Genomic DNA, 27,500 nt, shown 5'->3' on the forward strand with positions numbered 1-27,500 from the left:
CTGTCGTGTTTGGTGACAACAAGACGAGAGAAAGGAACTGAAATCTAATGAAACGGGGTCAACCGCTGGAATACTGAAGGGAACCGAAAGAAACAAAAAGACACAAGAAGAACAAAAAGAACCAACACAGCAGATCAAAGGGCACATTCCTACATTGGGCTCGCCGGTCCGTCAGCAGGATGAGCGCCGCCAGAGCAGAGTTCATGTAAAGGCCTCTCGGAGAGCATCGGACATTCATTGGGTCGCACCATCTGATTGAGCAAGCGGGGGGAGGCGGGACGCAATCGCCTCGTCCTCTTAGTCGGCCGATCAAAGTGCACTCGGTTTTTTGACGGAAATGATCAGAAAACAGTGAACTTCCTGCAGATCGAAAACCGCTCGTTTTCGGGGACAAGAAAGAGCGGGAAAAAAAGCAGGGGGAGGGGGGGTCTGCTTGTGAGCTAAGCGGTACATTAGCTGTGGCGCTACGCTAACACCAGGACCTCTGACGTCCCATCATGAGTGGTACAGTAATGCACGTCTGAATACACGTCGGTGTTCATAGAGAGCTCTCTAATATATTAATGTACAAAATATAGAATCTGAAAATATCTGACAGGGTTTGGTGGGTTTTCCCAAAGTCAAAATACAAAATGTCGAAGATTAGAAAAAGTTCTTCTTTGACATCCTCCTTTGTGGTTGTGTGTTTGTACGCTGATGATACCGCCGCCTTCCTTAGTGACGATACCGCCGGGTTCCTTAGTGACGATACCGCCGGGTTCCTTAGTGACGATACCGCCGCCTTCCTTAGTGACGATACCGCCGGGTTCCTTAGTGACGATACCGCCGCGTATCTTTATGACGATACCACCGCCTTCCTTAGTGACGATACCGCCGCCTTCTTTAGTGATGAAACCGCCGCCTTCCTTAGTGACGATACCGCCGGGTTCCTTAGTGACGATACCGCCGGGTTCCTTAGTGACGATACCGCCGGGTTCCTTAGTGACGATACCGCCGCCTTCCTTAGTGACGATACCGCCGGGTTCCTTAGTGACGATACCGCCGCGTATCTTTATGACGATACCACCGCCTTCCTTAGTGACGATACCGCCGCCTTCTTTAGTGATGAAACCGCCGCCTTCCTTAGTGACGATACCGCCGCCTTCCTTAGTGACGATACCGCCGCGTATCTTTATGACGATACCACCGCCTTCCTTAGTGACGATACCGCCACCTTCCTTTGAGACGATACCGCCGCCTTCTTTAGTGATGAAACCGCCGCCTTCATTAGTGACGAAACCGCCGCAAGTCGGAAGGTTTTTCTCTCGTTCGTACAAAATAAACTCGTCTCTGAGGGACGAGACGAGGACGGAGAGTTCCGCGGTGCTGGCTAACTTCAGAGATTCATAACCTGTACCACGACCACATGGACAAACAAGGTGTGTTTCAACATACGCACATTAAATCATAAACATACACAGCTTTACTTCAGCAGAGAGGAGGCGGCTTCAGGTCGCGTTTGTCCACTTGAAGCCTTTGAAAAATCTGATCGAAGCAAATGTGATTTCTTCGAGAGTTTCGGGACCGAGACGCAGCAACGTCTGTCCGGTCGCTCCGATCAGACGTCTTTGGTCTCAGATTCAGGCCGGCGGGGTAGTGCCCCCCGCAGGCTGAGCTGTGGGAGGAGTCTCGTCATGCGTCCTCAATGTGGCCTCAAGTTTAAGAAAGGAATTGGCGCCACGAGGAGTCCGTCTCAGGCTCGTGAGCGGTCAGAGGTCCGTGAGCCCTTTGGAGGCCCCTCCCCCCCGGTGAGTCCATCTCTCACAGAGCGCAGGGTAGAGGTTAACTGCTCGGGGGTCCACTGGTGAGGAAGTAGGTCATCATCTCTCCTTTGCCCTTGACCGTCACCAGACCTCTGTATTCCAGTGTGTAGTTGTAGGAGCTCAGCACCTGGTACATGTCCGCCGTCACCTGAGGGCAGGGCAAGAGGGGTGGACAAGAGGGGGCGGGGCAAGAGGGGTGGACAAGAGGGGGCGGGGCAAGAGGGAGTCACTGAGTTTTTTTGCTTCACCTTGTTTGTCAAAAACTTTTTGTCTTTATGCATCACTTTTTAAAGTTGCACAGATCTCTGAAGACAAAAATGTCTTTGTCAAAAAATAGAAAAAAAATATTCATATTATTTTATCTTTTCACTGAGTTAAATCTTTTTTATAAACTTCAGTTCTCATCATAACAAACTAATGTTCATTCATTTTCAGAATTTATATTCTTGAAAAGCTTGTTTACATAATGACACTTGTTTTTTTAATGATTTTGTTAATAACATGTATTATCTCTGTAATACAGCAGCGATGCCCCTAGTGGACACCAGGAGAATAACATGTATTATCTCTGTAATACAGCAGTGATGCCCCTAGTGGACACCAGGAGAATAGCATGTATTATCTCTGTAATACAGCAGTGATGCCCCTAGTGGACACCAGGAGAATAACATGTGTTATCTCTGTAATACAGCAGCGATGCCCCTAGTGGACACCAGGAGAACAACATGAATAATCTCTGTAATACAGCAGTGATGCCCCTAGTGGACACCAGGAGAACAACATGAATAATCTCTGTAATACAGCAGTGATGCCCCTAGTGGACACCAGGAGAATAGCATGTATTATCTCTGTAATACAGCAGCGATGCCCCTAGTGGACACCAGGAGAATAACATGTGTTATCTCTGTAATACAGCAGCGATGCCCCTAGTGGACACCAGGAGAAAAGTGTTTTACCTTTAGCATCCTAGTCAAAAACATTTTTGTCAGAACACGTGTCTCCAAAAAAGACAAATATAATTGTGAAGCTAAATGTGCATTTTGAATATGAAATCTTCTGGTCTGTATTTAGATGACATGTCAACAGTTATGGCCTATATATTATATAGTTATAGCGTAGTGCTGCTTCATCAGGAAGCTCTGGTGCGTGTTTGCTTTTCTCAGAAGATGAAATTAAAAGCTTCTGTCTGAGTTCAAAGCAGCTTCAAAGTTATTAATATTTAATGAGTTCACATCTGACGGAGCAAAACCAATATGCACGTTTTTAATTAACATTCTTTGTTAAATTGAATAGACGTTTATACGTTTATTTTTTGTATTTTTTTAATCCAGCCGTCAGCTCAAAGATATTTTGGTCAAATAAATATGCATGAACTCTGAAACGACTGCTTCCAGACACGTTGACTCATAAAGTAATAAAGTAATAAACTGTCTGATTGTTTGAAATGTCTTTGACTTATTCAATTATTATTGAGAAAAATCACATTGTTACTACTAACAATGCTTTGTTTTCACCATGTGGCTCTGAGATAACTGTTCAAAAAATATCTTTATTTTATTATATATATATATATATATATATATATATATATATATATAATATATATGTATATATATATACATATATATATATATATAATATATATGTATATATATATACATATATATATATATATATATAATATATATGTATATATATATATATATAAATATATATATAATATATATGTATATATTACTTTAAGTGTATAACAGCTTGTGTATCTGGTGGTTTCTTTTCATTTAATAATTTAATTCTGTGTTATGTCTTCAAGAGAACCCAATAATGTGCATTTCAGTAAAACAGAGCATTGATGCTACTGTTGTTTATCTTATCTTTTACCCTGTATTATTTTATTGTAATTGTAAGGCGAACTTGGGTGCCTTGAAAGGCGCCTCCAAATTTAATGTATTATTATTATTATTATTATTATTTCAAAAGTAACATTATTTAACTATTATAAGAAATATTATAAAGTGATCTGTAAAGCTGCAGATAATAATAATCAATTAGTTGTCACCTGTTGGATAATGGAATGGTATTGGTCAATTAATCTCTGAATCTTAAATAAATTGGTAATTTTTTAAAGAAAAAATGTCACAATTCTTTGATTCCAGCTTCTTAAATGTGAATATTTATATAGACTATTTCTTCTACTGTTTGTCTTGTTTGCTGCTGTACTCCTGTAATGTCTACTGAAGGAGATCTCATGTCTCCTGGAGAGAAGAGCAGAGCTCAGTCACCTGGATCCTCTCCGGGACGCCGGTGCTGTCCATGCGGCTCGCCACGTTCACCGTGTTTCCCCAGATGTCGTACTGAGGCTTCCGGGCGCCGATGACGCCGGCGACCACGGGGCCGATGTTGAGCCCTGAGGTCACACAGAGGTCACGAGTAAAAGACCAACACCTGTTCAAAACCTGGTTTCACTAAATGATATTTATCGAGTCAAGCTCCTTTTTATACACAGGGTTCATACACATTTTGACCAATGATTCCATGACTTTAAACCAAATGTCATGACAAACATTTAGTGAAGTCTGGGTGTAAACAGTAAGAAGTGAGTAAATGTAGTATTTAAACTAACAATGAGAACACAAAGCATACAGTAAACCTTAAATGACTCAAATGAATGAGACAATAGTTTGATTAAAAGAATAAACATTTATATAGATGCCTGTATGTATGCCTGCTTATATTTTGAGTCTCTTTTAAAAGCATATTCATTATTTCAAACTAAATGAACGACATGAACACATGAATATAACACATTTACATGAACACATGAATGTAACACATTTACATGAACACATGAATATAACACATTTACATGACTTTTACTAAACTTTTGGGATTTTATTTTTTTCAAGGACTTTTCCAGACCTGGAAATAATCATTTTAAAATTCATGGACTTTCCAGGTTTTCCATGACCGTAAGGAACCTGAAACAAGTGTTCATGTTTCTCCCCTGAATATTTAACTCCTCGGCCTCCGCCAGCAGCTCACCTATCTTCATCTTGAAGTTGTTGAAGGAGTGCTCGTTGATGTACTTCATCTGGTCCATCATCCTCATGGCGTAGTCCGCCAGCGCCCGGATGTGCGAGCGGCCGGCCTTGTCGTAGGTGGAGTCGTTGAGACCGGAGGCCGCCATGTAGGTGGAGCCGATGGTCTTGATCTTCTCCAGCTGGCGGAACTGGTCCTCACTGATGATCTAAAGGAGGAAAGGATCAGTGCAGGAAGTTATTGATCCATCGGATCCATCGGAGTTAGTAGAAACAACCGTTCTCTAACAAATACACACAGTTATGATTCTGTTTAGCTACGAGAGACCAGAGGAATACATTCTGTTTTTTTGTTTTTTTAAAGTGATAAAGTGTTAAAGTGATAAAGTGTTAAAGTGATTGAAGTGTTAAAGTGTAAAAGTGTAAAGTGTTAAAGTGTAAAGTGTGAAAGTGATTGAAGTGTGAAAGTGATTGAAGTGTTAAAGTGTTAACGTGTTAAAGTGATTAAAGTGTTAAAGTGATTGAAGTGTTAAAGTGTTAAAGTGATTGAAGTGTTAAAGTGATTGAAGTGTTAAAGTGTTAACATCTTAAAGTGATTAAAGTGTTAAAGTGATTGAAGTGTTAAAGTGATTGAAGTGTTAAAGTGTTAAAGTGTTAACATCTTAAAGTGATTAAAGTGTTAAAGTGATTGAAGTGTTAAAGTGTTAAAGTGATTGAAGTGTTAAAGTGTGAACGTGTTAAAGTGTTAAAGTGTTAAAGTGATTAAAGTGTTAAAGTGATTAAAGTGTTAACGTGATGAAGTGATTAAAGTGTTGAAGTGTTAACGTGTTAAAGTGTTAAAGTGTTAAAGTGATTAAGTGTTAAAGTGATTAAGTGTTAAAGTGATAAAGTGATAAAGTGATAAAGTGTTAAAGTGATAAAATGTTAAAGTGTTAAAGTGATAAAGTGATAAAGTGATAAAGTGTTAAAGTGTTAAAGTGATTGAAGTGTTAAAGTGTTAAAGTGTTAAAGTGATAAAGTGTTAAAGTGTTAAAGTGATTGAAGTGTTAAAGTGTTAACGTGTTAAAGTGATTAAAGTGTTAAAGTGATTGAAGTGTTAACGTGTTAAAGTGTTAAAGTGTTAAAGTGTTAACGTGATAAAGTGATAACGTGATAAAATGTTAGAGTGTTAAAGTGTTAAAGTGTTAACGTGTTAAAGTGATAAAGTGATAAAGTGATTAAGTGTTAAAGTGATAAAGTGTTAACGTGTTAAAGTGATAAAGTGATAAAGTGATAAAGTGATTAAGTGTTAAAGTGATAAAGTGTTAAAGTGTTAAAGTGATAAAGTGTTAAAGTGATAAAGTGATAAAGTGTTAAAGTGTTAAAGTGATAAAGTGTTAAAGTGTTAAAGTGTTAAAGTGTTCAAGTGTTCAAGTGTTAAAGTGTTAAAGTGATAAAGTGTTAAAGTGTTAAAGTGTTCAAGTGATAAAGTGTTAAAGTGATAAAGTGTTAAAGTGTTAAAGTGATTGAAGTGTTAAAGTGTTAAAGTGTTAAAGTGTTAAAGTGTTAAAGTGTTAAAGTGATAAAGTGTTAAAGTGATTAAGTGATAAAGTGATTAAGTGATTAAGTGTTAAAGTGATAAAGTGATTAAGTGATTAAGTGTTAAAGTGATAAAGTGATAAAGTGATTAAGTGATTAAGTGTTAAAGTGATAAAGTGTTAAAGTGATTAAGTGATTAAGTGATAAAGTGATAAAGTGTTAAAGTGATAAAATGTTAAAGTGTTAAAGTGATAAAGTGTTAAAGTGATAAAATGTTAAAGTGTTAAAGTGATAAAGTGTTAGAGTGTTAACGTGTTAAAGTGATAAAGTGATAAAGTGATAACGTGTTAAAGTGATAAAGTGTTAAAGTGATTAAGTGTTAAAGTGATAAAGTGTTAACGTGTTAAAGTGATAAAGTGTTAACGTGTTAAAGTGATAAAGTGTTAAAGTGATTAAGTGTTAGAGTGTTAACGTGTTAAAGTGTTAAAGTGTTAAAGTGATAAAGTGTTAAAGTGATAAAGTGATAAAGTGATAAAGTGATAAAGTGTTAAAGTGTTAAAGTGATAAAGTGTTAAAGTGATTAAGTGTTAAAGTGATAAAGTGTTAACGTGTTAAAGTGATAAAGTGTTAACGTGTTAAAGTGATAAAGTGTTAAAGTGATTAAGTGTTAGAGTGTTAACGTGTTTAAGTGATAAAGTGTTAAAGTGATAAAATGTTAAAGTGTTAAAGTGATAAAGTGATAAAGTGATAAAGTGTTAAAGTGTTAAAGTGATTGAAGTGTTAAAGTGTTAAAGTGTTAAAGTGATAAAGTGTTAAAGTGTTAAAGTGATTGAAGTGTTAAAGTGTTAACGTGTTAAAGTGATTAAAGTGTTAAAGTGATTGAAGTGTTAACGTGTTAAAGTGTTAAAGTGTTAAAGTGTTAACGTGATAAAGTGATAACGTGATAAAATGTTAGAGTGTTAAAGTGTCAAAGTGTTAACGTGTTAAAGTGATAAAGTGATAAAGTGATAAAGTGATTAAGTGTTAAAGTGATAAAGTGTTAAAGTGTTAAAGTGATAAAGTGTTAAAGTGATAAAGTGATAAAGTGTTAAAGTGTTAAAGTGATAAAGTGTTAAAGTGTTAAAGTGTTCAAGTGATAAAGTGTTAAAGTGTTAAAGTGTTCAAGTGATAAAGTGTTAAAGTGATAAAGTGTTAAAGTGTTAAAGTGATTGAAGTGTTAAAGTGTTAAAGTGTTAAAGTGTTAAAGTGTTAAAGTGATAAAGTGTTAAAGTGATTAAGTGATAAAGTGATTAAGTGATTAAGTGTTAAAGTGATAAAGTGATTAAGTGATTAAGTGTTAAAGTGATAAAGTGATAAAGTGATTAAGTGATTAAGTGTTAAAGTGATAAAGTGTTAAAGTGATTAAGTGATTAAGTGATAAAGTGATAAAGTGTTAAAGTGATAAAATGTTAAAGTGTTAAAGTGATAAAGTGTTAAAGTGATAAAATGTTAAAGTGTTAAAGTGATAAAGTGTTAGAGTGTTAACGTGTTAAAGTGATAAAGTGATAAAGTGATAACGTGTTAAAGTGATAAAGTGTTAAAGTGATTAAGTGTTAAAGTGATAAAGTGTTAACGTGTTAAAGTGATAAAGTGTTAACGTGTTAAAGTGATAAAGTGTTAAAGTGATTAAGTGTTAGAGTGTTAACGTGTTAAAGTGATAAAGTGTTAAAGTGATAAAGTGTTAAAGTGATAAAGTGTTAACGTGTTAAAGTGATAAAGTGTTAAAGTGATTAAGTGTTAGAGTGTTAACGTGTTAAAGTGATTAAGTGTTAAAGTGATTAAGTGTTAAAGTGATAAAGTGTTAACGTGTTAAAGTGATTAAGTGATAAAGTGATAAAGTGTTAAAGTGATAAAATGTTAAAGTGTTAAAGTGATAACGTGTTAAAGTGATAAAGTGATAAAGTGTTAAAGTGATAAAGTGATAACGTGTTAAAGTGATAAAGTGATAAAGTGTTAAAGTGATTAAGTGTTAAAGTGATAAAGTGTTAACGTGTTAAAGTGATAAAGTGATAAAGTGTTAAAGTGATAAAATGTTAAAGTGTTAAAGTGATAAAGTGTTAGAGTGTTAACGTGTTAAAGTGATAAAGTGATAAAGTGTTAAAGTGATAAAGTGATAAAGTGATTAAGTGTTAAAGTGATAAAGTGTTAACGTGTTAAAGTGATAAAGTGTTAAAGTGATTAAGTGTTAAAGTGATAAAGTGATAAAGTGTTAAAGTGTTAAAGTGATAAAGTGTTAAAGTGTTAAAGTGATAAAATGTTAACGTGTTAAAGTGATAAAGTGATAAAGTGTTAAAGTGATAAAGTGTTAAAGTGTTAAAGTGATAAAGTGATAAAGTGTTAAAGTGTTAAAGTGATAAAGTGATAAAGTGTTAACGTGTTAAAGTGATAAAGTGATAAAGTGTTAAAGTGTTAAAGTGATAAAGTGTTAAAGTGATTAAGTGTTAAAGTGATAAAGTGTTAACGTGTTAAAGTGATAAAGTGTTAACGTGTTAAAGTGATAAAGTGTTAACGTGTTAAAGTGTTAAAGTGATAAAGTGATTAAGTGTTAAGTGATAAAGTGTTAACGTGTTAAAGTGTTAAAGTGTTAAAGTGATTAAGTGTTAAAGTGATAAAGGCTTAACGTGTTAAAGTGATAAAGTGTTAACGTGTTAAAGTGATAAAGTGTTAACGTGTTAAAGTGTTAAAGTGATAAAGTGTTAACGTGTTAAAGTGTTAAAGTGTTAACGTCCTGAGCGCTCAGCTTGTTGTGCAGCCTGGCAGCAGCAGCAGGAAGGAAGGCCTCGGCTCCGCCTCCCTCAGACACGTCTCCACGCAGCACGTCGGCGTCTCACCTCGTCGAAGTCGGCGATGATCTCGTTGAGCAGCCGCAGACACTCCACGCCTTCGTTGTTGGCCTCTAGCTCCACGTAGAACTCGGAGAAGTTGCTGATGCTGGCGAACATGACCGCCACGCACTCGCACGACTGGTAGTAGAGCTCGTCGTTGCGGCGCTCGCGCTGCAGGAAGTGGGCGGCCACGTCTTTGGGCAGGATGTTGTGGAGCAGGCGGCGGTTGTAGGCCTGCAGCTCCTCCATCTCCTCCTTCTCCTCCGTGGCCTGTCGGGGGCAGTGCAGGAAGCAGCCGTGAACACATTGTGAAATATACATCGACTCATGCGTGAACATTAGGGACAGATGCTCGTGCTCCCCAGAGGACGAGCCTAACGACTGTTCATGTGGCGTCACCAGCAAGTCGATTATCCACTGAAATACTTAAAGGTCCCAGAGGACACGATAATGAGATGCAGTGCAGCTGACTCCAACATTCTCTCTCCTGACCAACAGGGGGTGACTCCTCTGGTTGTATAGAAGTCTATGCTTCATGTGTTAAAGCTGCATTATCTCTCCTGACCACCAGGGGGCGACTCCTCTGGTTGTATAGAAGTCAATGCTTCATGTGTTAAAGCTGCATTCTCTCTCCTGACCACCAGGGGGCGACTCCTCTGGTTGTATAGAAGTCAATGCTTCATGTGTTAAAGCTGCATTCTCTCTACTGACCACCAGGGGGTGACTCCTCTGGTTGTATAGAAGTCTATATAAATGACTCTACTATATATATATACATATACATATATATATATATATATATATATATATATATATATATATATATATATATACACACACACACACACACACACCTGCAGCTTCCAGAGGAAGTCCAGTCTGGCCGTGGACTCCACCTGCTGGGCGTGAAGATAGAGCGCCAGAACGAAGACGGTGATGACCACCGGGGTCACGATCTTCAGAGGAACCTTAGTGTCCACGTCACAGCTGGAGCTGGAGGTCAACACACACACACACACACACACGCACGCGCACACGCACACACACACACACGCGCACACACACACACACGCACACACACACACACACACACAGTATGAGTGTAAAGATGAACTCTGCTGAAACACAGTGACACAATAAAACAAGCTGCCCTCTAAATATTAGCTCATTAGCGTTAGCATCTGTTGCCTCTGTTAGCTCATTAGTCAGATAACGATGCTGCTAGTTAATCAGGTGATGAAGGTGATGGTGCTGCTTGTTAATCAGGTGATGAAGGTGAGTTCTCACCTTGTCACGTTCTGGCTGCGAAGGGGAAAAACAGAGGAGAGCCAATCAGCTGTTAGAACATCTGCACACGGTCAAAGATCACACACACAGACACACACAGACACACACACACACACACACACACACACCCTCTCTCTCACCCGGGCCCGATGGCGTTGGCCGTCACCAGCAGGTCCTGGTTGTCGAACAGACTCGCTTTGGGGACCTCCATGACGAGCAGGTACAGCAGCTCGATGAAGACCATGAGGAAGAGTTTCCCCATGCTGCTGATCTGCAGGAACACGGAGCAGGCCAGCAGGCTGAGCAGCACGCAGGACGAGAAGTACTGCGGACAAGACCAGGGTCAGGGTCAGGGGACAAGACCAGGGTCAGAGGACAAAGACCAGGGTCAGGGGACAAGGGTCAGGGTCAGGGGACAAGACCAGGGTCAGGGTCAGGGGACAAAGACCAGGGTCAGGGTCAGGGGACAAAGACCAGGGTCAGGGTCAGGGGACAAAGACCAGGGTCAGGGGACAAGGGTCAGGGTCAGGGGACAAGACCAGGGTCAGGGTCAGGGGACAAGACCAGGGTCAGGGTCAGGCATCTTATATAATACAGGTAAAAGCCAGTAAATTAGAATATTTTGAAAAACATGAAGTGCTCTAAAACTTGCTGGTATACGGCTGCGTTGACCCTGGATCTCAGGAAACAGAGTGGACCGACACCAGCAGATGACATGGCACCCCAAACCATCACTGATGGGGGAAACTTTACACTAGACTTCAGGCAACGTGGATCCTGTGCCTCCCAGAGTCTGGAGGAGGACAGGAGAGGCACAGGATCCACGTTGCCTGAAGTCTAGTGTAAAGTTTCCACCATCAGTGATGGTTTGGGGTGCCATGTCATCTGCTGGTGTCGGTCCACTCTGTTTCCTGAGATCCAGGGTCAACGCAGCCGTATACCAGCAAGTTTTAGAGCACTTCATGCTTCCTGCTGCTGACCTGCTCTATGGAGATGGAGATTTCAAGTTCCAACAGGACTTGGCGCCTGCACACAGCGCAAAATCTACCCGTGCCTGGTTTACGGACCATGGTATTTCTGTTCTAAATTGGCCAACCAACTCCCCTGACCTTAGCCCCATAGAAAATCTGTGGGGTATTGTGAAAAGGAAGATGCAGAATGCCAGACCCAAAAACGCAGAAGAGTTGAAGGCCACTATCAGAGCAACCTGGGCTCTCATAACACCTGAGCAGTGCCAGAAACTCATGGACTCCATGCCACGCCGCATTAACGCAGTAATTGAGGCAAAAGGAGCTCCAACCAAGTATTGAGTATTGTACATGCTCATATTTTTCATTTTCATACTTTTCAGTTGGCCAACATTTCTAAAAATCCCTTTTTTGTATCCCTTTTTTGTTAAGTAATATTCTAATTTTGTGACACACGGAATTTTGGATTTTCATTTGTTGCCACTTCAAATCATCAAAATTAAATAAAATAAACATTTGAATGCATCAGTCTGTGTGCAATGAATAAATATAATGTACAAGTTACACCTTTTCAATGCAATTACTGAAATAAATCAAGTTTTTCAAAATATTCTAATTTACTGGCTTTTACCTGTATATATGTCACTCTATTTGCATCGTACCTTTCGCACAAACATTTGAGCTTCACACAGTAACATATATATACAGTATACTTGTGTATACAGTGAAGCGAGAGCGACCCGGAGAACAGGCACACCTGTACCTCAGGTAGGCTGCAGAAGAGGGCGTCGCCCACACAGGGCCCGGGCTGCGAGTCCAGGCTGAAGTTGAGCAGCCGGGCGTGGCAGGCGGTGGCCAGGCTGACGTTCAGCTGGCCCTCGATGCAGCGCCGCAGGTCCAGGCTGCTGCAGGTGAACTGCAGGGGTCAAAGGTCAGCGGGGTCAGAGCGTTCATACGCATTCTGACCAATGGGTTTCATGACTTTAAACCACATGCCCATGACTACCATAAAAGTCGGGTTACAAGCCGCTACTACCTTCGGTCAGTGTCCCCGTTAGCTCCTCGCTGTAGCCAGCTGACGCTCCTGCTAACTTCCGCTAGCTGTCTGCTAACTTCCGCTAGCTCCCAGACAACCACCGAAGGTAGCGGGACCAGCCCTCGCTCGACACCCGACTTGGGCAGCGGCCATTAGCAGCAGCAGCGGGGAGCTAGCAGCAGCGCTAGCAGCAGCGGGGAGCTAGCTACGGCGCTAGCTACGGCGCTAGCTACGGCGCTAGCTACGGCGCTAGCTACGGCGCTAGCTACGGCTCGTAACCCGACTTTTACGGTAAACATTTTGTGAAATCCACTGGTCATAACGTGTATGAACCCTGCGTTTAGCAGGGTTCATACACGTTATGACACACCAGTGATCCATGACTTTAAACCAAACAAACATTTAGTGAAATCTGGGTGTAAACAGTAAGAAGTGAGTAAATGTAGTATTTAAACTAACAATGAGAATACAAAGCATACAGTAAACCTGGACTATAAAAGGGTTCACAGTAGAACTTCTTGGCTGGGTTCTAGAGGACCCCCTTTGGACTATAAAAGGGTTATATGTAGAACTCTTTGGGTGGGTTCCTGGCAAAACCCTGAGAACGTGGAAAGCTTCTGGATAGATCCTCCAGAGAAGGTTCGGGGCGGAACCATCACACACAGAAAGGTTCATTGGGGGTTCCAGATGGATCCTCTAGGTAGAACACTTCAAAAAGATTTGACCAGAAACCAAAAGCTTTAATGGATAAGCCGAAGAACTCTCTATGGTTCTAGTTAGAACCTTTATTTCTGAGAAAGTGACCTTATTTTAAAAGCCGTATTGTTCAAACTGTTTGATTTCTGGGGTTCTCTGTGTGAATGTTGACGTTCTTGTGGAACAAACAGGGTTCAGACACATTCTGACCAATGGGTTCATGACTTCTCCATGACTTTAAACCAAATGTCATGACAAACATTTAGTGAAGTCTGGGTGTAAACAGTAAAAAGTGAGTAAATGTAGTATTTAAACTAACAATGAGAACACAAAGCATACAGTAAACCTTAAATGACTCAAATGAATGAGACAATAGTTTGATTAAAAGAATAAACATTTATATAGATGCCTGTATGTATGCCTGCTTATATTCTGAGTCTTTCTTTTAAAAGCATATTCATTATTTCAAACTCAGCGTAAATGAACGTCATGAACACATGAATATAACACATTTACATGAACACATGAATATAACACATTTACATGAACACATGAATATAACACATTTACATGAACACATGAATATAACACATTTACATGAACACATGAATATAACACATTTACATGACTTTTCCAGGCCTGGAAATAACCATTTTAATATTCCATGACTGTTCCAGGTTCTCCGTGACGTAAGAAGAACCCTGAGGAAGAAGCGGAGACTTTAAAATGACTTTTGGGAATTGAACTCACGATGTTGATGAAGGCAGAGAGAAAGACGACGATGATGGTGAAGACGCCCACCAGCGTGCTGTTCAGTCTGGACTGGACGATCCTCTTGGAGAGGCTCTGCAGGGGGGCGGGGCAGAGCTGGGAGGGGGCGGGGCATATGATCAATAAACATCATGCTGCCTCCTCATTGGACGAGGCTGACGCTTTGCAGAAAGACGTGAAGAAGAGTTTTAACTTACGGGCTTTTGAGACGACAAAATAATGTTAGCTACGCCGCAATAGTTCTAATCTCCAAGAGAGTTGCAGTTCATTAAACCCACTGATTGATTGATTGATTGGTGCAATGAGATGTAATTAGTGAAGTGTCTTTGCAATAAGGAACAAGGTCGACAGCAGACAGTCAGAATGCTTAAATGATCTGGAATCAATAGCACCAAATCAACGGTAGAAGCGGCAACAGATTCATCTGTAGAAAAAGAGAACAAGAAGCAGCACGACTCTGTTCATTCTTTTATGTCTTTATTGATAAAAGGTCTCACCCCATAACAGCAGTACACCGTGGAGACGAACATGACGGCCGTCAGGACCACGAGGCAGGAGGTGAAGAAGCCGATCATCACGCCGGAGCTGCAGAATATAGACAATCATAGATATATATTAATTATATATGATGACATAGTGAAGGTTATAGTCATAGAATATAGAGAATCATATATATTAATTACATATGAGGACACAGCGAATATGTCGAATAAGTCAAAGAATATAGAGAAGTGTCTGTAATTTAAAAACATTTCCTGCATCATATATTTCAACCAACCCGCTACTCAAACACTCATAATTCATAATTTAAAATCAAATCCCCTTATTGTTTAGTTTGAGTCATATTTTAGTGTTTGATAGCGTCGACTCACGGTGGAACGATGACGATCTGGATGCAGCAGATGAAGAGAAACACGAGCGAGGCGCAGGACACGTAGGCCCCGAACCGGGAGTCCACCTGCCTGGAGTACTGAGGGGAGGAGCCACAGTCAGTGTGAGTACTGAGGGGAGGAGCCACAGTCAGTGTGAGTACTGAGGGGAGGAGCCACAGTCAGTGTGAGTACTGAGGGGAGGAGCCACAGTCAGTGTGAGTACTGAGGGGAGGAGCCACAGTCAGTGTGAGTACTGAGGGGAGGAGCCACAGTCAGTGTGAGTACTGAGGGGAGGAGCCACAGTCAGTGTGAGTACTGAGGGGAGGAGCCACAGTTAGTGTGAGTACTGAGGGGAGGAGCCACAGTTAGTGTGAGTACTGAGGGGAGGAGCCACAGTCAGTGTGAGTACTGAGGGGAGGAGCCACAGTCAGTGTGAGTACTGAGGGGAGGAGCCACAGTTAGTGTGAGTACTGAGGGGAGGAGCCACAGTTAGTGTGAGTACTGAGGGGAGGAGCCACAGTTAGTGTGAGTACTGAGGGGAGGAGCCACAGTTAATATGGATTACTGAGTTTGACATCTGGCAACTCAATGCTCTTCAAGCGGCATTCTCTCTACTGACCACCAGGGGGTGACTCCTCTGGTTGCATAGAAGTCTATGCTTCATGTGTTAAAGCTTTGTTCTCTCAAGTGACCACCAGGGGGTGGATATATATATATATATATATATATATATATATGTGTATATGTGTGTGTGTGTGTGTGTGTGTGTGTGTGTGTGTGTCCTCACCTTCTTCTCCAGGTCCGGCTCCCTGAAGGTGAGCAGGAACTTCTTCACGTGTTCTGAGCGCAGGCGGTCGATGCTCCGGGCGTCGATGGCGCGGCCGAGGAACTCGTCCACCTCGTCCTCCGGGTTCAGGTTCTCCGCCGCGTTCCTGAAACTGAAATGCCTGATGACAGAGATGAGAGCCTCGTGACTCATTCAAATAGAACCTTCAGATCCAACAGCCGATCACTGACGATCAACACTCACAGACTGCTTCAAAAATATTTAAATATTGATAGATTCTGGGTTATATTTTTGCTTTTATCAGAAGTAAAATAAATATTATATAAAACAATATTATTTATTTGTGCATCTATATATATATATTTATTTTTTTACTTTTTTTTTTGTCCTAAATCTCATATTTTCTATTATTGTCACGCACCAATCACAAAGCCAAATTCCTTGTTTGTGCAACTTTAGTTTAAATGTTAAACTTGTTAACGGGTCAGCGAGGTCATGCTCCTTATTGATCTCATTGATTCCAGTCACTCAGAGACAGGAAGCAGTCACTAGGAGACAGGAAGCAGTCACTAGGAGACAGGAAGCAGTCACTAGGAGACAGGAAGCAGTCACTAAGAGACAGGAAGCAGTCAATAAGAGACAGGAAGCAGTCACTAGGAGACAGGAAGCAGTCACTAGGAGACAGGAAGCAGTCACTCACTTGTCTTTGGGGTCTTCAAATCCCTGAAAGAAAAGAGAGACAGTGTTTTTTACGGTTTATTTTTTGCTTTGATAAAAAGTAGTTATTTATTCATTTGAAAATTAAATACAATGTCTACGAATAAAAACGACTCTGAAAACAACATAGAATTGTTTTAAATTGAATTTAAATAAAAAAAGAGTACATTTGAAATGTGAAACGATAAATAATCAGACATCATAACCAGTGTGAGGAAACTAAAGAAAGAGGCGGTTAAGGCCTGGAAACACAATCAGATGATGAAGATGTGAGCTTCATCTTCATCACTGCAGGAACAACGAGCTGAGAGGATGTCTAGCTCCTGAGATGAAGAGATGAAATGAGAGAGAGAGAAAAAGAGAGAGAGAGAGAGAGAGAGAGAGAGAGAGAGAGAGAGAGAGAGAGAGAGAGAGGCTGCAGTATTGAGCGCAGACAAAGAGAATCAGTTTCATCGTTTCATAGTTTTATATTTTGTCACAATATTCTCTACGTTTGTTGTTCACCATCTAAAATGATTTATTATCATGGTATGTATGAAATAAACGTCCTTAATTTGAGGAAACGTATGAACTGGTGCATTCTGCTCTGGGACTTTCCATCAAGACACGTTTCCTTCTGTGCCCCTGGAGCTGAGCCCCGGAGACCCCGTTCAGTGCAAAGTCTTTACTTTAAATGTGGACTTCTGCACATTCCTGCACTAAACTGTACCGATCTCATTTTAAAATATAAAAAATAAAATGTCTGTACATTTATTGTACATTTTTCTATGTTACTTATTTTACTTTTATGAATGTGACGTGCGTTAATCTTTCATTTCCTTTTGTTCACTGTGTTCTTGTCTGTGAAAACATACTTTTGCATGAACCTGTTGGAAGACATGTTAGGCCTTTGTCTTTAACTGCAGTGTGTCAACACTTCTCACAGTAAAGAAAACTAAATACCTCAAATAGACAAACGACAAAGTAGCGTGGAGACGTTAAGCAAGCGCCTGACACAACTGACCTGAAGCAGAGCAAACCTGAAGCAGAGCAAACCTGAAGGAGAACAAACCTAAAGCAGTACGAACCTGAAGCAGAGCAAACCTGAAGCAGAGCAAACCTAAAGGAGAACAAACCTAAAGCAGTACGAACCTGAAGCAGAGCAAACCTAAAGGAGAACAAACCTAAAGCAGTACGAACCTGAAGCAGAGCAAACCTAAAGGAGAACAAACCTAAAGGAGAACAAACCTAAAGCAGAACAAACCTAAAGGAGAACAAACCTAAAGCAGAGCAAACCTAAAGCAGTACGAACCTGAAGCAGAGCAAACCTGAAGCAGAGCAAACCTGAAGGAGAACAAACCTAAAGCAGAACAAACCTAAAGGAGAACAAACCTAAAGCAGAACAAACCTAAAGGAGAACAAACCTAAAGCAGAGCAAACCTAAAGCAGTACGAACCTGAAGCAGAACAAACCTAAAGCAGAACAAACCTAAAGCAGAACAAACCTGAAGGAGAACAAACCTAAAGGAGAACAAACCTAAAGGAGAACAAACCTAAAGCAGAGCAAACCTAAAGGAGAACAAACCTAAAGCAGAACAAACCTAAAGCAGAACAAACCTAAAGCAGAACAAACCTAAAGCAGAGCAAACCTAAAGGAGAACAAACCTGAAGCAGAACAAACCTAAAGCAGAACAAACCTAAAGCAGAACAAACCTGAAGGAGAACAAACCTAAAGCAGTACGAACCTGAAGCAGAGCAAACCTGAAGCAGAGCAAACCTAAAGGAGAACAAACCTAAAGCAGTACGAACCTGAAGCAGAGCAAACCTAAAGGAGAACAAACCTAAAGCAGTACGAACCTGAAGCAGAGCAAACCTGAAGCAGAGCAAACCTGAAGGAGAACAAACCTAAAGCAGAACAAACCTAAAGGAGAACAAACCTAAAGCAGAACAAACCTAAAGGAGAACAAACCTAAAGCAGAGCAAACCTAAAGCAGTACGAACCTGAAGCAGAACAAACCTAAAGCAGAACAAACCTAAAGCAGAACAAACCTGAAGCAGAACAAACCTAAAGGAGAACAAACCTAAAGCAGAACAAACCTAAAGCAGAACAAACCTAAAGCAGAACAAACCTAAAGCAGAGCAAACCTAAAGGAGAACAAACCTGAAGCAGAACAAACCTAAAGCAGAACAAACCTAAAGCAGAACAAACCTAAAGCAGAACAAACCTAAAGGAGAACAAACCTAAAGCAGAGCAAACCTAAAGGAGAACAAACCTAAAGCAGTACGAACCTGAAGCAGAACAAACCTAAAGCAGAACAAACCTAAAGCAGAACAAACCTAAAGCAGAGCAAACCTAAAGGAGAACAAACCTAAAGGAGAACAAACCTAACCCGGGTTTAAACCTGCAAGCTTGCATTTAGCCTTAACGGCCTTATACGTGGTCTCTTATCTGGTTCCTGCCTGATGGACGGGGATCCTCTTTTTGCTTGTAAGAATATGCTATGTTCGGGGGTCACAGTTTCCTGTTGCGACGGTTGCCCTGGTTACAGACAGAATAACTCATCCTTGTGACATTTCAATGGCCGATGTACTCATGGACCGCTCCCCCTTTAAACTGAGATAAGCAGACACCAGGAGAGGAGAGGAGGTTTACAAGCGGCTCTCAGCCCTCAGCCTCCCTGCAGGAGGAGCTAATGAAGCCAGAAGCAAGAGGAGGCGGATGTGTATAGCGTGGTGGTGAAGAGTTGCAGAGGTACGTCAGTGAGACTAGCTCATTATTTAACTTGCTCTCTACTCGACGAAACTTCTCCGTTTTTATTCTAGGTACTTTTAAAGTTGCACCTGTAACTTTTAATCTTTTGTTAAAATGAGTATTGATCGTATGGCCGTCTAATCAGTGCGTCAGTAGCTCTTCTTTCACGCTCTTTAATTCTTTTTCATCGAATCACCAGAGCTGGTATTTGTACCTGACCCCGTGTCCACCGGCTCGGAGAGGGAAGCATAGCGGTTACCGTGCAAGAGTGAGTCACACATGTATTATTCTGTATTCTGTCAAACTGATAGCATAAAGAAATGAAGTTGTTCCTCTGGTGAGCCCCGAGTCGTGTGTGACGGTCGGTCCTTTGCATTGGTGACTCATTTAATTACTATTTAGGGGTTTTGGTGTCCAACTCCAGAAATAAGCCAGGAGTCTCTCAGCAGAGACCTCTTAGTGTGGCTTAAGTTTGGCCTTTTTAACTAAATAAGTGTGCATAATATTTTGCAGTGTGGTGGCATTAGTATTGTGTGATTTAATCGCAGTGTGGTCAATACAACTGTGTACAAATTGCAGTGTTATATGGTGGCAGTGTGTTCAACAGGTGTTAGTGTTATATCGGATCCCGCACACAGCCTTCCTAAATATTTAGGATTTATAATTATTGAGAGAAGCTCACGAGGAGTGTAAGAGGGAAGTAGAGGAAGACTCAGACAGAGGAAGTGCAGACGCCCTCCACACCAGCGCAGCTGCTCAGAAGCCGTTGAGATGAGTCGCTTCCTGCCCTCCTCAGAAGGCAGCGCACACACATACAAGACCCGGCGTGGACCAGACTACCGCTGCGTAGAAAGGGTAGCGTATGTAGAAGAAGTCGATGTTGCCGCTCAGATAAAAGAACAAGTTGATCAAACTAATCTGCCTAACCCAGCAAAGTTAGAAGAAATCCTCAAAAGAGGAAAATATGCTAAATTCAAAAATGATGCAGGTTTTGTGCCAACCTTCAGACACGTCATTCCAGGAGGAATGCCACCTCCACAACGTCAACATCCCATTGAGCCAAAAATAAAGAAGGAATTTGACCAAACAATAAATGAATTACAAGAACTAAAAATCATCGCCAAGGTTCGAAATCCTCCGACTAATCTACCGGTAAAGGGCGTGCCAAACCAAGACGGGACCAATCGGCTGGTCCTGTCTGGGTTCGGCACGCCTAATTTAATCGAGCTAAACAGAAGATCCTTCTCTGATGCCCCACGCTTGAATCCGACCCGAACCATGAGAGTTCTGCCACAACACAAATACAAAACTAGCATAAATTTAAGCAACGGGTTTTGGTCCATACCGATTGACCAACAGTCCCAACTAAAGACATGTTTTACATGGGGGCGGGACTCGTATTGCTGGCTCCGCCTCCCCATGGGTTACAAGAACGCCACCAATGTGTTGCAGACGGCTGTCGTGAAAACATTGGAAGGTTTACCGGTGGAAGTGTACGCAGGTGATGTGTACTTCACGCATGAAGATCCTGACGAGCACTTGCAGTGTTTGGAGGAAGTTCTGAGGAGATTGGCTACAGCAGGTTTTAAGGTGGGACTTAAAAAATGTGAAATAGCGCGCGAGGCGTTAGAATACCTAGGATTCAAAATATCTCCCCTCGGTAAAGAAATAACTGACTCGTACAAGCAAAGAATCAGAGATTTTCCCGACCCCAAGTGGGTGACTGACTTGGAACGTTTTGTAGGCACCTGTGGGTTTGTGATGGATCACATCCCTCATATGAGTGAGAAGGCTTCTCCTCTACACAAATTAATAGGTCAATTAAGAAGAAAAGACGCCCGTCAAGACATTAAACTAAGCAGCGAGGACCTGGCAGATTACTGGGCCTTAAAAACTCATGTGATTGAAACGGCTCAACACTTGGAAAAACGAAAAATGGAAACCCCCTTGGAAGCCCACCTCGAGATAAACAACATCGGAGGAGGCATCGAAACCAAGAACTTTGGTTCCGAACAGCCCATCTTGTTTTTCTCCAACACATGGTCGGCCCCCGAAGCAAAATATTCAGATGAAGAGAAGTATCTCAGCCTGGCCTTCAGCTTTTGTGCTGCATTAAAAGAGGTAGCCGGTGATCAACAAGTGATCTTTTACACTCCCTTATCCTCCTTAAAAGAAGCTACAAAACAAACCACCGCAGGGGCAAACGCTATGATGAGCAGGTGGGGGAAGTGGCAAACAATGATAAATGATCCTCAGGTTGATTTTCAAAAAGAAGGACAGTTACGGCGCCCAAAAGTTGAGCAAGCGGATGTAAAATCAGGACATCGCTACTTTCTGATCATTGCAGATAACGGATCCAGTTATAAACACGTGTGGCCGATAAGATCGCCCAATGGCCGCACGGTGGCCGCACGCATGGGCATCCACCTGGGTACATGGCCGCAGACTCTGTCCATGAGAATGGACAATAGGACTAATTTTAAGAACAAATTTGTCAATGAAGTGCTGAATGACTTTTCCGTGCAGCAGGACTGGTCAGAACCGTACGCTCCCCACACCAATGGGGTGGCAAAGAGGGCGGTGCGAGCCGCTAAGGAGTGGATCATTAAAAACGCTCTTCTCAGTTGGGATGAACCTCTGCAGCTGACTCGGCTTAATTCCTTTTTGAAACAGCTGAGAGAGCCCCAATTAGACGATGCCGCTGACGCAAACCCCTCAAGTGTGTGTGAGCAGGCGAAGTGAGCATCCAGAGACAGGGCGTGAGGGTCAGGGCGAGGTTCTGGTCCAGACAGGTCTGGTCCAGACAAAATAGGAACATACTTTAACATGGCTAGCGCATACCCCATCAGACCTGAGCCCAGCGTTGAGCTCTGTGACCTCACCATTCACACATAACAAGCCGTGTGGATCTCAACTACTCAGGGGACAAAATTTGTCCCGGAAAAAGCCTAAGTAATTCAAATTAGCTTATAAAGGAACGATAGCGTCTATTGGGAAAAAACTAATAGACCAGAATGGCACAGATATAGCCCTGGTACTTGTACCTGGTACCCTCAGTTCTAACAGGATATTTTTGATGGTTTAAACACCTGATACCTGTGATAGTTTTCGTGATCCTAGGCACCATAGTGGGGGGCTTCATAGATTGGGGTTGCTACCATTAGCCAGGTAGATTGTGGGTAAGACACTGAAAGGGGTGTTCCACTTGATTAAATGTGTCTTGATTGTGCAGTGTTATGCTCATGACACAGAGGGAAGCCCAGGGGGGGTGATAGGACATCTAATGTCGTGTTCACACCAAAACAGTTGCGAATTTTCGCAACGCCACTTCGCCTATATCGCGCCGCAGGTGAAAAATTCGCTCTTTGTGGTTAATCCGTTTTTTCGCAACCATCGCTGGGGAAAGGGGGCGGGGCTTATCTCTGTGTCTTGAAAACATTTACTATATCCTTCATCCACCAGGTAAATAACCTCTAGTTCTGCTTTATAGTTACTTGTTGAGGAAGTCCCACACACGTCGGGACATCAACCGCCCCGTGTCTGGGTTCAAAACATTATCCGTAGTCGCACACAGCTCCTCCTCCAGGACGAGTGTCTGAATAATGAAGCCGCTTCCAGCGCTCCTTCAGCGGACCAGCAGTTTCATTCAGTAACGGCGGTGATGCCGGGCGGAGCTTCTCAACGCTGATTGGCTTTCGCAACTCCGCGTCATGCGAATTATTCGCTGGAGTTGAAATATTTGAACGCCAGCGAAAAAGCGCCGTTGCGACGCCGTTTCGCTTCTATCGCGACGCCCGGCGAAAAAATTTGCTTTTTCGCAACCTAACGCGGCTGTGCATTGACTTAACATGTAATCTGGACGCGCGAATATTTCACAACTGTTTTGGTGTGAACACGCTATAAGAGGGTGAGATTTGAAGAGACATCAGAAGGTGTGGAGCTTAAAGAACCAGGATGTGATGTTGATCTTTTCTTAAATAGGCACCCGCCTGCAGCCTTTTCAACCTTCTATTTACATTTTTTTTTAGCTCTTTTGCTTTAGCAGCACATATTGTTCATTAGTGTTGACATATCATTTTTTCTTTTGTTTGAACTTTGACCTTTTGAATATGATTATGTGTTGTGATTTCCCCCAGAAGTTTAAAGTGTTATATTTTGTTTAGACATTCTGAATAGTCAACTTAGATATGCAATCAGTGGGGTGCTTTTTCATGTTTTGAGACTTTTGAGTTTAACTTTTCCCCTTCAGTGTCCTGAAGTGACAGTGATGTTCATAACCGCCGCAGGACTTTGAACGGGGAATCATGGCAGAGCATCCCAGTAACTCAACCCCTGAGCCTCGCAGTGCTACTAGTGCGGGGTTCCTCTCCCAGTTAGATGAATGTTTAATGAGGATCGGTAAGCCAGACTTTTGCCTCCATATTTGGGCTTTTATGGCTCATTAACCTGTTTTTAGGGCGTCTGTACGTCTCGCTGAACCTTTATCAGGATTATCACAAAGATGGAAGACTCCGGGTGGATTCTGACAATTTATTTTCGCCAGTCTGGATTTTGTAAACATCATTAATCGCGCTGACCGCAGTGGGTGGCCTTATGGGGACGTTCCTTACGGGGACGGCATGCTCTGTCATGTTCCTTCATCCGATGATGTCCGAATAGTGTGTGCAGATGCGGCCATTATGGCCTTTTGCCTGCTTATTATGTTGAAATGTGTCTTAGTACGTATGAGGGCTCCATGCAGAGACCCTTTGAGATCATCGGTGATTTCCCTGATGATTATCTAACATCAATATATTCCTGATCTGTGCATCCATGTGGCCAGTCCAGCACATTGGTGCTGGGTTACCATTCCAATGTCAGATTAAGATTTAAAAAATCGAATAAAAAAAAATCTATGATAAAATTGATTAATAGAAAAAAAAATGTTGAAGTTTGCTTTCAGCTTTTGCTTTGATACTTTCGGAATCTTTTTCTTTTGATCCTGGGTCCCTCACCTCATGTATGTATGTTGGCTTTTAATGACCTCCTCACCGACTCTGGCCAGAGTGCGTACACCATCCCTCCTAGGGTTCAGCAGAACCGGGTCCAGCAGAACCGGGTCTGCTTGCCGGACTCATCTAGCGACGTTCCCGCTTTCATCACGGCCCGTATCCTGTGCGGGTCACCTGTAATGGAGGAGGACATTCCCAGCCGGATCGACCCGCGCGGGCTTTGATTCGAGTACACCGGTCCTGAGGGTAAGCCGACCTCCCCGGCTTTCTAGGATGCCTGAGGATCCTCGGGGCTCCGAGGACCTCGCAGAGACTGAGCCGCCATTGCTGCTGCTGGAGAGAATGCTGAGAACGCCGTCACCTGGGCGGATGTTCCCGGGGGAAGCCGAATGGGCGGATTTCGCCAGTGGCCCTCCTGATCCGTCCGGGTACGAGGTGGAGAGCGAGAACGAGGCGAGGGAGGGTGGAGCCGAAGTCGAACCCCAGAGGTACGAGAAGCATTGCCGGTACAGATGACTCTGACGTTCTTCACCTGGTCGCCAGGAGCTGCGTGTTCCCCAGTAGCGGACCATGCTATTGGATATATCCATACCTGGGAGATGCCGTCTTATGCTCTGATGGGGACGAATCAGTACCCGCCGACCAAGGACTGGGAGATAAGAGGTGTCCCGCTGACAGAGGATTGGGAGATAAGAGGTGTCCCGCTGACCGAGGACTAAGAGATAAGAGGTGTCCCGCTGACCGAGGACTGGGAGATAAGAGGTGTCCGCTGACCGAGGACTGGGAGATAAGAGGTGTCCCGCTGACAGAGGATTGGGAGATAAGAGGTGTCCCGCTGACAGAGGATTGGGAGATAAGAGGTGTCCCGCTGACAGAGGACTGGGAGATAAGAGGTGTCCCGCTGACCGAGGACTGGGAGATAAGAGGTGTCCCGCTGACAGAGGACTGGGAGATAAGAGGTGTCCCGCTGACCGAGGACTGGGAGATAAGAGGTGTGGTGAGTTCTCCATGGATGAAGGACAGAAGCACGTTGGTGAGTTACTCCCCCTACTGGCAGGTACCGATCGGTGCAACGTGGCCCACTGTAAACTAGGTGGGAGACGTTGGTGTTGGGTGTATCGACGACGCCGGCATACATGCTGGTGAATATATTATTTGGACTTTTGATGCTCAGGAGGGCCTGCGGGGTTGTACTCTTCCTCATGTGAACTCTGAAGGGTTTTTCTGGACATGACGTGAACGGATCTGGAACGAGGGATGTTGTATTCGCACTGGACTGAAGTTGGAGGCCAATCCTGGCCGATGAGTGAGGTAACTGTTTGTATAACTATGATGTGATGTAATAATGAGGAATTTTTACGATTATGTCGGTTTTTGAGGTGAGGGTCCTGTTTTGGGTTTTCCTTTTGGTATTTTCAATGGGGTTGGATGTATGTATTTTGCATGAATCTTGCATGCATGTCATGTTTTATGGTACAGCTTTTGGGATTGGGCGTATTTTGTCACTTTGGTCCCATGGGCTTTGATGTTGGTATATTGTGTTAAATTTCATGTTTCATCTTTCTCAGGGATGAGGGTCATACACTAAGATAACCAGACGCAGCAGATGGTTTTGGGGGTTCTGATATTTTAAAGTTTTACATTTTGTTAGGTGTGTTTTATTTCTTTGATATGACATAGTGATGCTCAGGTTTTGGAATAAACTCGTCTACTAGAGACCGTTATCCACCTCGCATAAGAGTACAATATATTTAGGAAATACTCTTATTATATAATCAGTGCTTGGCAAATTATAATATGAAACAGGAAGATTAAACTCCTGTCTTTCTTCAGTACATTTATATTATCATGATGTCTAATGTTCATTTATACTTATAACATGTGATATTTGATAAAGAATATCGATTGTGAAATTCAGTTTTTAAAGAACTTTTAAAGTTGAACTTGTAACTTGTACACCTTTTCTATGTTTTGTTAACATAAATATTGATTGTATGGCCGTCTAATCAGTGCGTCCGTAACTCTTCTTTCGCGTTCTTTAATTCTCTTTCATTGAATCAGACGGGTTTGGGAGCAGAACTCCCTCTTTTCTCTCCCACCGCTTCTGTGCTGGAGTTGATTTCTCCCCCGATCTCCATTGAGACGCTTTAAAACTTGAAATAAAAAATGAACGGTTAGTAGGAATAACATTCACTATTGCGCACCAGCCAACTGTTCACCATGGCGCCTGAGAGGCTCTGGGCTCCTTCTAATTAATACAAAAATAATGACGTAATTACATTGTGATTAAACGGTAATAGGAAATAAATAAAAGTAATAAATAAATAATTTGTATTTCGTTACCCCAGGGCGAGAATGACTTTGCTCTCTCGGGTTAAACTTCATGAACCTTCTGAAAGGGTTTAAATAAAAAGATCAAGATCTAAACCAAGCTGAGGCGATGCACCTGAGTCTGCTTCTCACACGACTCTCTGGCTCCCCCTGGTGGACAAACAGAGCTGCGCTTGTAACTTCTGCTGTAACCATTATTTTCATCATCAATTAATCTGTGGATTAATGCATAGGGTATCTATAAAAAATGTCAGAAAATAGTTAAACATGTCTTTCCCTGTTTGAATGACAAAGAAAAGCATCTAATTATTTATTTTAAATTTTAAATATTAAATGCTTTCCAGTTTATTATAATCAAAATTATTATTTGTATTTAACACATATCAACAAATGTTTGCTTCAAAGAAAGACTGAAACTTCCCGTCTTCACAGCAGTAAAGTGAACGCCTCATAAACCATATTCAGCTCCGTCTGGGTGGACAGAAAAATAGAGAATATCCTGCTTCCTATTTACACAGAGCTCTCTCTCTCTCTGAGTGACGGTGACTCCTCATAACTCGCCTCATAACTCCTCATAACTCACCTCATAACTCCTCATAACTCACCTCATAACTCCTCATAACTCCTCATAACTCCTCATAACTCACCTCATAACTCCTCATAACTCCTCACAACTCACCTCAACTCCTCATAACTCACCTCATAACTCCTCATAACTCACCTCATAACTCACCTCATAACTCACCTCATAACTCCTCATAACTCCTCACAACTCACCTCATAACTCCTCATAACTCACCTCATAACTCCTCATAACTCCTCATAACTCACCTCATAACTCCTCATAACTCACCTCATAACTCCTCATAACTCCTCATAACTCACCTCATAACTCCTCATAACTCACCTCATAACTCCTCATAACTCCTCATAACTCACCTCATAACTCACCTCATAACTCCTCATAACTCACCTCATAACTCCTCATAACTCACCTCATAACTCACCTCATAACTCCTCATAACTCTCCTCATAACTCACCTCATAACTCCTCATAACTCACCTCACAACTCCTCATAACTCACCTCATAA

At 42.0% G+C, this 27,500-nt stretch overlaps 1 protein-coding gene across 1 annotated transcript in view; it reads right to left on the minus strand.

Annotated features, from left to right (window-relative positions):
- Window positions 1-1,821: 1,821 nt before the first annotated feature.
- Window positions 1,822-27,500, minus strand: part of adcy5 (adenylate cyclase 5) — a gene marked incomplete at both ends in the record, with an annotated part of 82,918 nt that continues 57,239 nt past the window's right edge. Inside the window, 12 exons of the mRNA XM_079225477.1 lie at window positions 1,822-1,950; window positions 4,085-4,209; window positions 4,845-5,049; window positions 9,229-9,492; window positions 10,077-10,215; window positions 10,650-10,834; window positions 12,241-12,393; window positions 13,960-14,076; window positions 14,478-14,565; window positions 14,853-14,950; window positions 15,640-15,784; window positions 16,340-16,362. Coding sequence (XP_079081603.1) covers window positions 1,822-1,950; window positions 4,085-4,209; window positions 4,845-5,049; window positions 9,229-9,492; window positions 10,077-10,215; window positions 10,650-10,834; window positions 12,241-12,393; window positions 13,960-14,076; window positions 14,478-14,565; window positions 14,853-14,950; window positions 15,640-15,784; window positions 16,340-16,362 — 1,671 coding nt within the window. The remainder of the gene's footprint in view (window positions 1,951-4,084; window positions 4,210-4,844; window positions 5,050-9,228; window positions 9,493-10,076; window positions 10,216-10,649; window positions 10,835-12,240; window positions 12,394-13,959; window positions 14,077-14,477; window positions 14,566-14,852; window positions 14,951-15,639; window positions 15,785-16,339; window positions 16,363-27,500) is intronic.

This window comes from Taurulus bubalis (genome assembly GCF_910589615.1).
Source record: "Taurulus bubalis genome assembly, chromosome: 1".
Taxonomy (NCBI): domain Eukaryota; kingdom Metazoa; phylum Chordata; class Actinopteri; order Perciformes; family Cottidae; genus Taurulus; species Taurulus bubalis.